Source organism: Nicotiana tomentosiformis, chromosome 9, assembly GCF_000390325.3.
Source record: "Nicotiana tomentosiformis chromosome 9, ASM39032v3, whole genome shotgun sequence".
In the NCBI taxonomy this organism is placed as follows: domain Eukaryota; kingdom Viridiplantae; phylum Streptophyta; class Magnoliopsida; order Solanales; family Solanaceae; genus Nicotiana; species Nicotiana tomentosiformis.
Window position 1 is genome coordinate 2985374 of NC_090820.1, and position 13695 is coordinate 2999068.

General features: G+C 36.0%; 1 protein-coding gene across 1 annotated transcript; it reads right to left on the reverse strand.

Annotated features, from left to right (window-relative positions):
- Positions 1-1523: 1523 nt before the first annotated feature.
- On the reverse strand, positions 1524-11782 carry LOC104118349 (kinesin-like protein KIN-12B). The gene is made up of 16 exons (XM_009629574.4): positions 11331-11782; positions 10612-10749; positions 10344-10427; positions 10129-10254; positions 9970-10029; positions 9831-9884; positions 9612-9704; positions 8747-8842; positions 8329-8474; positions 7139-7288; positions 6910-7039; positions 5570-6802; positions 5389-5487; positions 5154-5306; positions 4273-5073; positions 1524-2006 (listed from the first exon to the last, which is right to left on the reverse strand). Exons 1-16 carry the CDS (start codon positions 11664-11666, stop codon positions 1695-1697), a joined length of 4011 nt encoding a protein of 1336 aa, XP_009627869.1. The 5' UTR covers positions 11667-11782; the 3' UTR covers positions 1524-1694.
- Between the last annotated feature and the right edge of the window lie 1913 nt (positions 11783-13695).

The window sequence follows — 13695 nt, forward strand, 5'->3', positions numbered from 1 at the left end:
AATCTTAGAAGGTGATTTCTTTCTATCTATTTGAGTCTTGATTAACAGAGTTATTTGATACATTTATTGATGTGAAATAGCATCTACCCAATGGAATAGGGGAGTCATGCCCAAGTTACTGCAAACAGGGTGGAGCTTAGTAAGGGTTTGGTGAATCCTGTATTTTGCTTGGATCGTATACTTTATTACGAAATTCATTGAATTGCGAACCCAATAATTAAAACGAGCTTTAATTCGATCACAAATTTAAACTCATAAACTTGAAGTCCTAGTTCCATATTGGAACTCAGAAAACATTGTTATAAAAAAAGAAAATAATGGGATCCACATCTCAATTCCATGGTTAACATATGGCTAGGGTATGAACCTACATGGTATCTTTTCCTATCTTTTGTAATTGACTGAAAAAGAAGTGTCAAAAAAGAGAGGAAATGGTCCACAAGTAGGGAGAGTTACATGTCAGAGAAGACAATCCCACAAGCTACTTGTTTAATGGTTCCTTGACAGGATAGGCTACAACATCAAACAAAACTGCCAAAGTTTTCCAAAGTACTAATGGACTGTCTGTTCTTGGCTTTCAATACTTACACAAAAATGCAGTGGCATACTAGTCTGAGCCACTTGAAGATTGCCCCCTATCCACTTGACACCAAAACCAAGCAAATAAATGATCTAAGCTACTAAATAAACATCCATGTTCCTTCTTGGGATATTTCTACAGTTCCTATTGTCTCAACTTCTGGGTCCTACCTTATCCAAAATACTCTATCTGTCTCAATTTAGATGACACACATTCCTTTTTAGTCCGTAAAAAGAATGACACATTATTATTAACCTTTAAATTCTTAATTTTACCCATTTTACCCTTAATGAGAAGATTTTATAGCACACAAATGTCATGACCCCATAAAGTTTTTACCTCTTAAACTTTTAAGATCACAAGTTTTAAAAATCTTTTTTTATTTTTCTCAAACTCCGTGCCAAGTCAAACTACATCTAAATTGAAACGGAGGGATTAATGCACAATCCAAATTTTCCAAAAAAAAAAAAATATATATAATCTCACTTAACCACATTACGTACCTGGTATGGTGTTGATATGAGTTGAGCTTAAGTGAGGATGTGAGGATTCATATCTCTGATCTCAACTTGTTTGGGATTGAGACGTTAAAGTACCGCATTCCAACACCTACATTAACATATAGTTTTATATGTTCTGTAGAAATATGGTCTTGTAAGGATAAATGAATAAAAAATGCTTGATTCTCATTTTCCTTGATGCATCCATTGAAAACAGGATAAATATGTACAAGGTATGAATCCTTAATAAAATTGTAGAAACCTTGATAGAGATTGAAATATACCTTTGTTGGAGGCTTGAATCCAACACTTGTATCAAGTCCAAATTAGTCATCACTAGTAGTATGCCAGAGCATGTTGATATCTGAAATTAAAAAGAAAGAACAAGAGCTTGGGCAAAACCAATCATTTTTTTTTCCATTCCCATTGGGCAATTTTAGAAATTGGATACAAAGAGCTTGATTGATTCAATGAGTTGTTCATTTCAGAATTGGTGAGACACTTCCTATCATTGAAATTTGAAGGGAAAAAAGCTACACCTTTCCAAAAACCATATAAAATAACACTATTATGGTACATACAACACACCACCTTTACATCAAACATTTCCTAGTTTATATGTTGCACCTATCATATCCTGAGAACCAAGAAGAGGGCTCTCCTAAATTTGTTAAATCCTCTTCTCTATTGTAATTTGACTCGAATTCTTCTGTCCGCTGCTTATCACCTCCATTATTCATCTCCCCTACTTCATATGTTGCTGTCGCGGAATTATCATATAGGGCTTCTGATCTTTCTTCTTTAGGTTGAAATGATTTTTCGAGTAACTTGTTCAAATTGTAGATCTCCTTTTCATGTTTCTTCTTCAGTTTATCAATCTGTTTGTAAGCCGCGTTAGCTTCTTGCTCTGCTTCAATGGCTCGTTTCTGCATAACATTAAAACTTATTAGAGAACTCTGGCCAAAAGTAGATATCCAAGCAATAGTAGCGTGCTTCAGCGCAACCAAATAATGGCGCTATAAGCTGCTCCAATATTACATGATACATTATATGAAAAGCAAGGTTCAAAATATTTGCCATCTAGAAAATTCACAACAATGTGCTGTTTGACACACCAATAGCTCAAGCTAACATAGTCAATCTCCACATCAGTGGATGCACTATATAATTCACTGTCAATGAGCAGACACTTCCTTCTGGAGTACCAAGTAATCAAACATAAAATAGAAAATTCACATATTACATGATACATTATATGAAAAGCAAGGTTCAAAATATTTGCCATCTAGAAAATTCACAACAATGTGCTGTTTGACACACCAATAGCTCAAGCTAACATAGTCAATCTCCACATCAGTGGATGCACTATATAATTCACTGTCAATGAGCAGACACTTCCTTCTGGAGTACCAAGTAATCAAACATAAAATAGAAAATTCACATATTACATGATACATTATATGAAAAGCAAGGTTCAAAATATTTGCCATCTAGAAAATTCACAACAATGTGCTGTTTGACACACCAATAGCTCAAGCTAACATAGTCAATCTCCACATCAGTGGATGCACTATATAATTCACTGTCAATGAGCAGACACTTCCTTCTGGAGTACCAAGTAATCAAACATAAAATAGATCCAAGTGCTTATCCGACATAGCTGTAAAGCTTTCAAGAAAAACAAGGAAAGATATAAAATACTGTAAAAAAGAGCTAATAAGAGATCAAACAATACAAAATACTATATATAATCGGATGAAAATGTCAAGTTATGACTTATGCATTAATTGAAAAAGTTTAGAGCATTTTCTCATGCATAATCTTAACAAAAAAATTCCTACAAATGTAGATCTAACATATGCAGCATAAAGGAAAAGAAAAAACAAAAAGGACACATAAACTTCTTCTGAAATGTTGGTATTTACAAGTAGTCACAGTACAAAAACATGATGTCAGCTCAAGAAAATCATGTATCCTGTGTAGAAATGTAAATGAAGAAGGGTAATATGTGTGTATTAAAATACTAAACTTTAAATACACGTGTGCGTATAATAAAATAAATAGAGCTAGTTGGGATCGCCTTATGAATCATCTGCATTCATTTTGCCCTGTTTGGGCTCTAATTCATTTTAATACAAAATAATTGTCTTTAAAGAACAGTTGGCAGTCCTCTAAAATTAGCACTAGTTTGACTAGAAGTGTGGGATGTCACAATCTTTAGTAGTAATTCATCAAATTGGTTAATTCAAAAAAAAATAGCGTACTCTTTGTTTTAATATGAATCATCTCTGTTTTGCCCTGTTTGGGCCCTAATTCATTTTAATACAAAATAATTGTCTTTAAAGAACAATTGGCAGTCCTCTAAAATTAGCACTAGTTTGACTAGAAGTGTGGGATGTCACAATCTTTAGTAGTAATTCATCAAATTGGTTAATTCTAAAATAATAGCATACTCTTTGTTTAATATGATCCCACTGTACTTATCGATATACTATCTATCAACTTTAGTTCAACTCTCTAACAATCCTGATCTATTTGAAATGCTTAGGGGTTCTCTACATCTCTAACTAGACTACAGAAACTCCTAGAGTAAGTTTAAAAACAACTAAACTAATCCCAACTAGCTGGTATCACCTATATGGATCCTCCTTTAATTCCCTTTTTTATGTTCTTAGCTTATTTATACTTTGAAAGGAAAAATTGACTAGACAAACAAATTAATACTACACTTGACACGTCATTCAATAAGATGTGACATTGGTCACAGATTACGTGGCATAGTAAAAAGTCAAATTAGCATGCCAAAATCTGAAGAAAGAGGAAGAGTGGCATCTGTTCAGATGAGACAATACGAAAATTTTCCTTATTATGGGAAGAAAGCAGTAAGATTGATTATAAGAAATGTTTCCTTGTTACAAGACAAAAGCAGGACCTCTCTGTATGTCTAACCCTGTTTGCAATGCGGTTAGTTCAAATACTCGTTACCCTCACCTACATTTCAAGCCTTAAATTACAGGGATACATTTACACAAAAGCATTCAAAACGCGAGACTCTTTATGTAGATAATTAGTAGCATAATGAGTAGTTGACTGTAAACGACCTGGAAAGCAAGCTCCGTTGCTGCAATGATGGGAAAATACATGCTGATAAAATAAAGTGCAACTAGGAAACGAATGATTCCAAAAACTCACCTCAGCGGCTGCAATAGCTTCTTCTGCATCTTTAAGCCGCACAAGCAATTCACCAGCCGCTTGTACAGCTTCAGCAGTATCCCTCAGTTGGGCTTGAAGCCCCTTATTTTCATCCCTAAAAATCTGCCTCTCCTTTTCCCGTTCGACTTTTAGAGCTGAAACTTCTGCAGCAAGAGCATTGATAAATTTGGATTCAGCACCCCTGACTCCTGCCTTTGCAGCTGCTTTCTTGACATCCTCTACACCATCTTGGATCTTCCTATGCCTGATAAGCAATTGCATGTGTTTCTCCTCGAGTTCAGCATACTGTTCAAGCATGCGCGCATGCCCCTGCATTGCCATCTGCATTGCTTCTTTTAGCTCTTCCGAGCACTTCTTCTCCAAATCTAGTTCTTGTTTATGCTTTTCTGCCATGCTGCGGCTAGCTTCTAAGTCTAACCTCAATTCTTCTACAAGAGAAATCCACTTACTTTCTGTTTCGGTCCATTGAATCCTCTCCCTTTCAAGTCTCTGTTCAGCACTCTCCTCAGTTGACTCTGGAATAGTGGATAAAGGCAAAGGCTCACTTGACTCAGATGGATAAGCTAATTGCAGAGGTGAACTTCCTTTCTTGGATGACTTTGGTGAAAAATCTACATAAAACTGGAGTTGGCTTCTCAAATCCTGAATCTCCTCCAGCAAAACATCCCTCTCACCTAAGTCAAAGAAGTTACGATACCGTTCCAGTTCATCTTGAACTCTTGTTAATTCAATTTTTGCACTTAAAATTTCTGGATGATTTTCATATTTCTCCTTCAGAAGCTGAAAATCATGAGTTAGATATGCATGGCAGGAGGAGAAATTGTAGATATCAATAGACAAAGTTCAAGTCAGATACATACCTTATGCTCATGAGTGAGTGATAACAGTTCATCCTCCATGAACTCGTCTGTTGGTAGGATTCCATCCATTAAGCTCTCAAGGCGAACAATCTTATCCTCCCGTGTTTGGCCAATAATGGCGTTGCATTCTCGCTCATGTTTGTATTGTTGAATCTGCCATTGGTTGCAAGACATGTCAAAGATCTGAAGGAAATAATGAAAGTAGAAAGTTGTACAATTGACCAATCAAACCTACCAAGCGGTTGAGTTGCATGATCTCAGAAGTTTGCTTGACACATATTTCTTCCAGTGCCATCTCTCTCCGTATTGCTCCTGCCAATACTTTTTCTACTGCCTGTAAACAAAGAAAATATTGCACATGAATAAGTACTTTACTGATTACATAAGCCAAAAATTCATAAAATCTTCAAACTTACTTTGGGTACTTGAATCTTGAACTTTTCGCAGGACTGTGATCCATCAGCAGTTACCAACTGTGATCCATCAACTGGTACCAACTGCATGTTTGAATCATTGTTGGCATCTTTAAGCTCCTGCTGGGAGTTTCTTCCCTTACATTTACCGCACAAAAATATTGAATCTCTAATACTTGTTTGGACCACCACATCCACTTTAGCAACTGGTATAATTGCTCTAATATCAGCAGGTTTGCAAGAAAATCTGAATGAGGACCGCTTCAAAGATGTACTTTGGCAATTACTTATAATTTCAAGTCCCCTATGTAGACTAGCAGCCAAATGCTCAGTCGACGTGAAACAACTTTTACTTCTCTGATTAGGTTGAGAGTTCAAACAAATACTGTTAGAAGGCTTTGCAAAGGACAAATGTGGTGCGTCCAACTTACTCTCTCTAAGATCCTTCTGAGAAGCACTCAGCATCGATGATGTCCTAAGACTTTTCCTACTGCTATTAACTCTTGGCGAAACACTTGGAGTGGGAGACTTTAAAAGAGGAGATTTATCATTTGTAACTATGCTAAGGTCCGTACAAGCTGCATCACCCTCCGAGCATTTAGAAAAGTTTTCAGGAGTTCTTTCACTGTAGTCTTCACATTGCTCTGAGGCTGTTTCTTCTACCAGTTCCCTGTTTACTCCTTGATTGAGAAAATTAATGGCCAGCGATGGAAGACACTCTACTTCAATAGGCTCTCGAGAAAGATCACTATCAAGCCTCTTCGACATGGATTTCTTCAAATCGGCCTCAACATTTTCTTCTTCGCAACTTTGATGAATTGATTCTCCAGCCATGGAACAATTATCCAAGTTCTTCACCCCAGCACAATCAATAACTTTGTTTTCAGGTTGGACTTGTTCAGATACCTCTTCCTCCATGGTAACGTCTGTATCCTCGGAACTTTCCTCTCTCTTGCATGTGTTCTCCTTTTCCTCGCTATGTCCTTCAGGAGCAACAACCAAGGGACTCTTGGAAAGAGTTTTTCGCAAGATTCCAACCTCTTTACTTCCTTCTGGTAAGAGACCTAATAGTTCGGCTTCCTCAACAATTTCCATTTCTGTGTCACCATCACCGTCTATTGGACGGTTGAGGCTGAATTTCAAAAGATTTAAGCTTCTACGCGCATTCCACCCTGATGAATAATTTCCATTTTGATCTGCTTGAGAGCCATTGGCCTTCACTCTTATCAGCTCATCCTGTAAAGAGGAAGGAAAATAAGGCATTCATTCAACCAAGACGCATAAGCAAGGAATACGCCAATCGTTAAGATAGATATTAACAAGAAAAGGATTTAAGTGTTTGCCTTTAACTGTCGTATAACTTCCCTCAGGACATTTACATCATCCTGCATTTCCTCATTGACAACTGCCTTATTCTTGATTGCCTTTGCGCGCTGGGCAAATCTCAGGGTACTGAAAGTCTCGCTCTTACAACTGCATTACCAAGAAGAACAATAAAATAAAGTGAAATAAATTGAAATGTAAACTTTACGAGAATGAAATACAAATAAGGAAAGTACGTCCTGACTCTACCTCTGGACTGGAGAAATGGCACATATCATTGCAAGTTTTGCATTTCCACCAAGAGATTCCTGCAACAAAAATGTCAACTTGGAATCTCTATAGGGAATGTGCCGATGCTTTCCTGTTTGGGAAACTTCTGCTAGAATGTTTATCAAGTTCCTGTAGATATCAAAAAAAAGTGTAATCAGAACCAAATGTGAAAAATTTAACCTAAAACAAAAAGACAGAAGTAAAAGATGAAAAGTTACAAATTTGACACCCTACGTAAGGCAAGAATAGTAATTCTTGAAAACTCTTACATAAAAAGGAAGCTTCTTATTTCACTATGTTGCTATTCTACAAATAAAGGAAACAGTGTTCATGCTATGCTGTATAACTTTGGCAGGAGATAGAAAGGAACAGAAATAGTCAACCTAAAGTCAGTCTCATAATGACTTCTAGCTATAGGAGGAAAAAACAGTAACAATCAGTCAGGCACCCACTCTGTTACACACAATTTGCGATTTGATAAGATTTATATCATTTACTGGCAACACTCTCTGACATCAATGAATATCTCATGCACTCGCTTCTAGAGGATCCTGCCCATCTTCATTGATAAAAGGTCTCAAATGTCCAGATTCCAGGAAGCTACAATCAGACACGGATTTTTCTCGCAACCCCTTTTCGAAGAATGTCTTTCACTTGCAGACAGGGGCAGAGGCAAAAGCCAAGTTGTGGGTTCGGCCGAACCTAGTGGCCGAACCCAGTAGCTTTTATTCAAACAATATTTTTGTATTAAAAAAATTACTAAACATATACAAATATTAAATTTAGAACCCTGTCACTAACACACGAAGTCGGCATTCCAAAACCTAGAACCCATAAGGTTGAAATCCTGGCTCTGCCTCTGCTTGCAGATTAAAGACTAAGTCTTTTCCCTGTCAACAATGTACATAATCGCACCAGGAAAGCAAACAACTACCAGAAAGACAAAAGGATAAAGACAAAAGGATCCCTGGATGGATCAATTCAATGGTGCTGCCTCTTCTTTAACCAAAAGATAAAGGAAATTTTCCTATGGTGCCAAGGCATAAAGTTTGTTACATCTTTAAATGGACCAAGTTCCTTGCTTCTTCATTCAATTAGCTAATGAGAAATATGAAATGTGTGTTTTTGACAGCCAAACCACAGAGAATTTGTTCAACTTAAGAACATACCCCAGCTGTGACAGAGAGCGATTGATGTTCCCAGCTTCCTTCAGGCGTTCTCCAGCTGCACCAGTTAGCTTTTGCCTTTCTGACCCGGCAAGATCTACGAGATTTATCCTACTCGACTTCAGGCAACTTAAGCCATCGGCCATCCTCTGAAAATAAAATTTTATATTAGACCAACAGCAAACATTTTCAAATCTCAAATACAACAGACGACTATCATAGCAAGTTTTTCCATGCACCGTCACAGACACCTCAATATGTAAAATTTCTTTACAATAAAAAATGACAAAGAACAGACCATGCATAATTTAGTCGTTGGTATTTTTAATAGAGATTAGATTTATTGTAATAAAGAATCGTAAAAGGTCTATAGGATCGTTACAAATCAGATGATAGTCACAAGGACACAAGAAGCTATTACCTTGCATCGTGATTCAACAACACAAGTAAATACACTGTGAGATCGTGAACTCTCAGCATTTATACTAGTAGCGCCAGTTCTCCTGTTTGACAAGCCCTGTAATATTCAACAAGTTCTATTAGCTTCCTCTAAGTACATCAGGCCATTTTCATAAGGCTACTCCCAAAATACAAGTAAAAGAAGTAGAAGAAAAATACATATGAGACAATTTGACACTTATCTCAGATATCACTTGCTACATAACTGACTCTACTTAACAAATACACAGGTTGAAACCTAGAGGTTTTCTTTACTACAGGTACCGGACAGAAACTTCAAATAAGAGAGATGACGAAAAATCAAATTACCCTCTCCTTTTTTAATGTGAAGCATAACATTGAAAACGAACAACAAAAAGACAACAACAAACTGCAGCAAGGATCAAAGGCAAGGGCATTAGTTAGGTAAATTAAGAATTTTGCCCTTCCTCTTTTAGGAAATCGCAATAATGAGAAAGGGTGGAGTAAGAGAAGCCCCAAGCTCTGCCCATTGTTCCAAACTGGAAGATAAGATATCAAGTTTCTTTCAAATACATGGACATTTCAATATTCAAGGAACTGAGGAATAAAAATGTAGTCGCATTTGATCAAAACCACACACATCTGTAGCTAAACAGGTTTTTGTTTCTTATTTATTGCATGATAAGGTTTCACAGAATTCCATTTTGTAATCTCATCTTTCAATGGTGGTGCGGCCACCTCACAAACTGCTAACATTTACTGCACAACAGTTGTCGTTTCTTGGTTCTTTTATCTGTAAAAACCTAGATGTGAATGCATTATTCTCCTGTCTAATAAAATGTAACAAAAAAGGCTGCAGTCTGAACCTTCATCAAAAGCTTTGTCACATCCTTCATGGTAGAAACACATTCCTCGGTCAAATTTTCAACATAGACACCAGTCCTCACATCTTCCCTAATCTGAAAAGTGAAGCCAATTAACAATTATTAATATGGATTCCTCAGAAATTAGATAATGAATGCAATATCAGTATATGGTGTAGTGTCCTTCTAAATAATACATCATTATATGTTAGTCCCTTCTACCTGGAGGTTTCGCTGACTGGGATCCAACAAATCAGTGATTTGTTCATTGTATATCTGCAAGTTATGAGAATTAAAGAACTTAGAAGAGTTATGTAATGACCTTTTACATATTGCAAGGGAATCAGCCAGGTTGTCTAACCTCAAGAAAAGAGCATCGACATTGATACATGAGCTGCTTGTCAGAATGTTTGATTTGTTCCTGAAAAGAAAATGAATTGACTATGACAGTCAATATTTATACAACCTACAGTAAATCTGGAAAAAAGCAATTCATGTAATAAGACACAACAGAATGTACCTCCTGAATTCGTTCAAAAAGTCGTTGGAAAACACGTGGTGTTAAGCCTTGTTGATCACTTGTCAAGTTTCCTTCCAACAAGGCGTTGGCTAGCCCCCATATTGTATATGTCTTTCCGCTACCAGTCTGATTAAGAGGACATGTCAGCAAAAAAATTACAATAGAGCATTCAGAGTTTATATTTAGCATATCACATAATATGAGGCTAAAGTTACCTGCCCATAAGCAAATACTGAGCTGTTAAATCCAGCAAGGCAATTTTCAACAAGAGGAGCTCCCACGAGCTGAAATATATCTAGCTGAAAGAGCAATAACAAAGCAGAACCAATCACATTTAGCTGGTATCCCTCACCGAGCACACATCAAATTCGAATATATCAAGCGCAAAGATAGAAAACAAGGAAGAATCAAGCCCGTTTATTTTCAATTTTTATGCTATACATATCAAATTGATCTCCTCCACAAGTAAAGCATTACGTTTACCTGTGTTGATTGGGTGTCAGCAATAGAGTCAAATGTAAAAGTATGTCCCGATATTGACAACGAATCATTAGAGACCTTCTGGACAACAATTTCACCCTCTTCCTCATCCTTGATTGGTGGCCTCATCCTCACTATAACCTGATTTTCATGGAAAACATTGCAACAAAATCATTCCAGGACCTACCATAACTACCATAAGCTCTCAGATTAAACTACTTCGCACAAAAAAAAAAAAAAGTAAAATTTTCAGCAAATATGTTCAGCAGAATCAATATTATCAACTAATAAAATTCATCTTTCCATCATATCAAAAGATTGAACTAAAATAAAGTATCACAATTGATGACAATTCAGTTTAATCGAAATTTCATCATAAGTAACAAATAAAAAATCAAGAAAAAAAAAAGGAAACAAACTGAAATTCACATTTTCAATAAAGTCAGAGCAATTTTTCGTACATTCACCTCAGATTTAGGGATAAAACTGTTCAATCAAATAAAAAAATCATGAACAAACAGTTAATTTTCAAGAAATTCCTTCACCAGAAACAACATTTCGCATAAAAATCAACTAAAATTCATTTATTAAAAAAATATCAGATGTAATGACAATTTAGCTAAATAAAAATTTCATCAAAATCAACAAGGATCAATTAATTTTCAACCAAAAGAAATTCACATTTTCAATAAAGTCAGAACAATTAATTTTCTGGAAATTACTTTGACACCAGAGTCAGAAGATCCAGCAGCAACGGCGGCACCGTTCTCCGATTCAACACTGAGCTTACGCTTCAAAGGATTAGAATTAGGGTGCCGAGGCGGCAACGGACTTTTCATCTTTAACAAACCGGAAACAACAGCCGGTGAAGAATTCAGATCTGAATTAGGATTAGCATTCTCTTTAGACGACGACGACTTGTTCTTCCGGTACGGCGGTGGCGTTAGCCATTTCTGCTGCTGCTTCGTAGTAGAGCTAGGGTTTGGACTCGCCGGCGGCATCGCTTCGTGATTCTCCCTTAAGATTGTGCTTCTTGGTTGTTGTACGGTGTGCTTCATTCCTTGTACAGAAAAAATGGTGGATTTTAGGGATAGGGTTAGAGAAGAGAGAAGAGAATGAAAAGAAAAGAAACTAGCCGTTGAAGAAATGATGGGATTTGAATTTGAAATAGGTAAAAAGTGCTGGGAATTATCTAAGCCGTTGATTCTGATCCATACGGTTGAAGATGTTGTATGGAACCGGAAATGAATAATATTAAAATTTTGGGTTTTGAAAAGTGATAATTATTAAGTAATTAAAATGTATTGGATCTAGAAGTGGAAGAAGACAAAAATTAAGAGAGCTTCTTTTTTGAAAGAGGGAAATTTTAGAAAAGGTGCTCTTTGGCATGAGTGTTCAAAATCGAATTGAAACCGAAAATCGAATCGTAAAAGTGGCTTAATGGCTTGTTGGTAATGGGTTATAGTTTTAATGGATGACAATAGTGTTCTTATTTATAATCGTGGGATAGCATTTCTGACAATAGTGTTCTTATTTATAAGTCCTTCTAGTTAATCTTGATTTCTGTAAATTCGATTTAGCAATAATGAAATATACTCTACTGGTCATTAGCATATTGTTGACTTAAGGCAAAATACCAATAGCCTCAAAGAGTTTCTTCTTTATTATTTCCTCCACTAGTTGCATAAATATAATGAGGAATTCTTTACTGCACTATAATCATTAGTACTTCAAGCAGCAGAAAATATAAATATGTAGGTCTTTATTAGAATATGTGTAATATGGCCAAATTTTCATGACATTTGTCATGACATAATATCCATTATAACAAATTTGTGGTTCATGACATTTGTCATGACATAATATTCATTATTAGGCCAACGATTTCTTGCTATAAATAGAGGAGTTTCTCCTCATTTGCAAACACACCAATTCAAGAGATTTTCACTCTTGTCTTTCTTTCTCCTCCTTTATTTCATTATAGAGTATTTTGTAAGAGAGTGACTATTGGGAAACACTTGTGTGAACCCTTTCTTTGGAGTGATCTTGTGAAGTTATTCTCTTGGGGTATTTGGGATTAATTAGAGTATTTACTCTAATTTTGTACTCTCTTTTGTACTCTTGTTGGTATAGTGAAATTGCTCCTCTCCGCTTGTGGATGTAGGTCACCTTGACCAAATCACGTTAAATTTGTGTCTTCTTTATATTCTTTAATTGCCGTTATTATCACCTTCCATTGTCTTTGTTATTGTCATTATACCGTTGTTTGGCTAAATTTCGCACTACACGGGTTCCCGATCCTAACAAATTGGTATCAGAGCCAGATCTAACCGGCCAAAATGACTCTAACAAAGTCTCATGTTGAGAAATTTGACCGAAGTACAAACTTTGGAATGTTGCAATTAAAGATGGAAGTTATCCTAATTCAGGATGGCTTAGATTTGGCACTGCAAGGAAAGGAGAAGATGCCGGATAAAATGACGGACGAGGAGTTTGCCGTCATAGACAAAAAGGCAAAAGTATGTATTATTTTAAATCTTTCAAATGAGGTTTTGCGTGACGTTGCAACAGAAAGCTCAGCCAAAGGCATATGGGAAAAACTTAAAACCCTATATATGAAAAGAACAGTAGAAAACAGACTCTACTTAAAGCAAAAACTCTACACTTTTCGTATAGCTGAAGGTACCTCTATACTTACTCATCTTGATACTTTTGATTCTCTTCTTATGGATTTAAGTAACATAGATGCTGAAATCAAAGATAAGGATCAAGGTGTGTTATTGCTTATTTCTTTACCCCAGTCGTTTAAACATATAAGAGATACTATGTTTTATGGAAATAATAATATCTCTTATAAAGATATCAAATCTATTTTGAAATCAAAAGAACAAATAGATAGAGATATTACTGGGGAAACTAGTGGGAACCAAGGGGAAGGCTTATTCATAAGAAGTAGATCCAATAAGAAAGATTCAAGTAGTGAGAAACCTAAATCAAGGTCAAAATCCAGATACAGAAATGTCATGTGCAAATATTGTCATAAGAAAGGTCACATTATTTCTGAATGCTTTAAATTGAAAAACAAAG

What these genes read in the sequence shown, in the direction of transcription:
- LOC104118349 (XM_009629574.4), bottom strand. Translation starts at nt 11,666, where the DNA reads ATGAAGCACACCGTACAACAACCAAGAAGCACAATCTTAAGGGAGAAT. An exon ending in CGCTCTCTGTCACAGCTGGG is followed by an intron (nt 7,289 to 8,328) that starts GTATGTTCTTAA and finishes TGATATCTACAG; the next exon opens with GAACTTGATAAACATTCTAG. An exon ending in TCAAGATTCAAGTACCCAAA is followed by an intron (nt 5,488 to 5,569) that starts GTAAGTTTGAAG and finishes CTTTGTTTACAG; the next exon opens with GCAGTAGAAAAAGTATTGGC.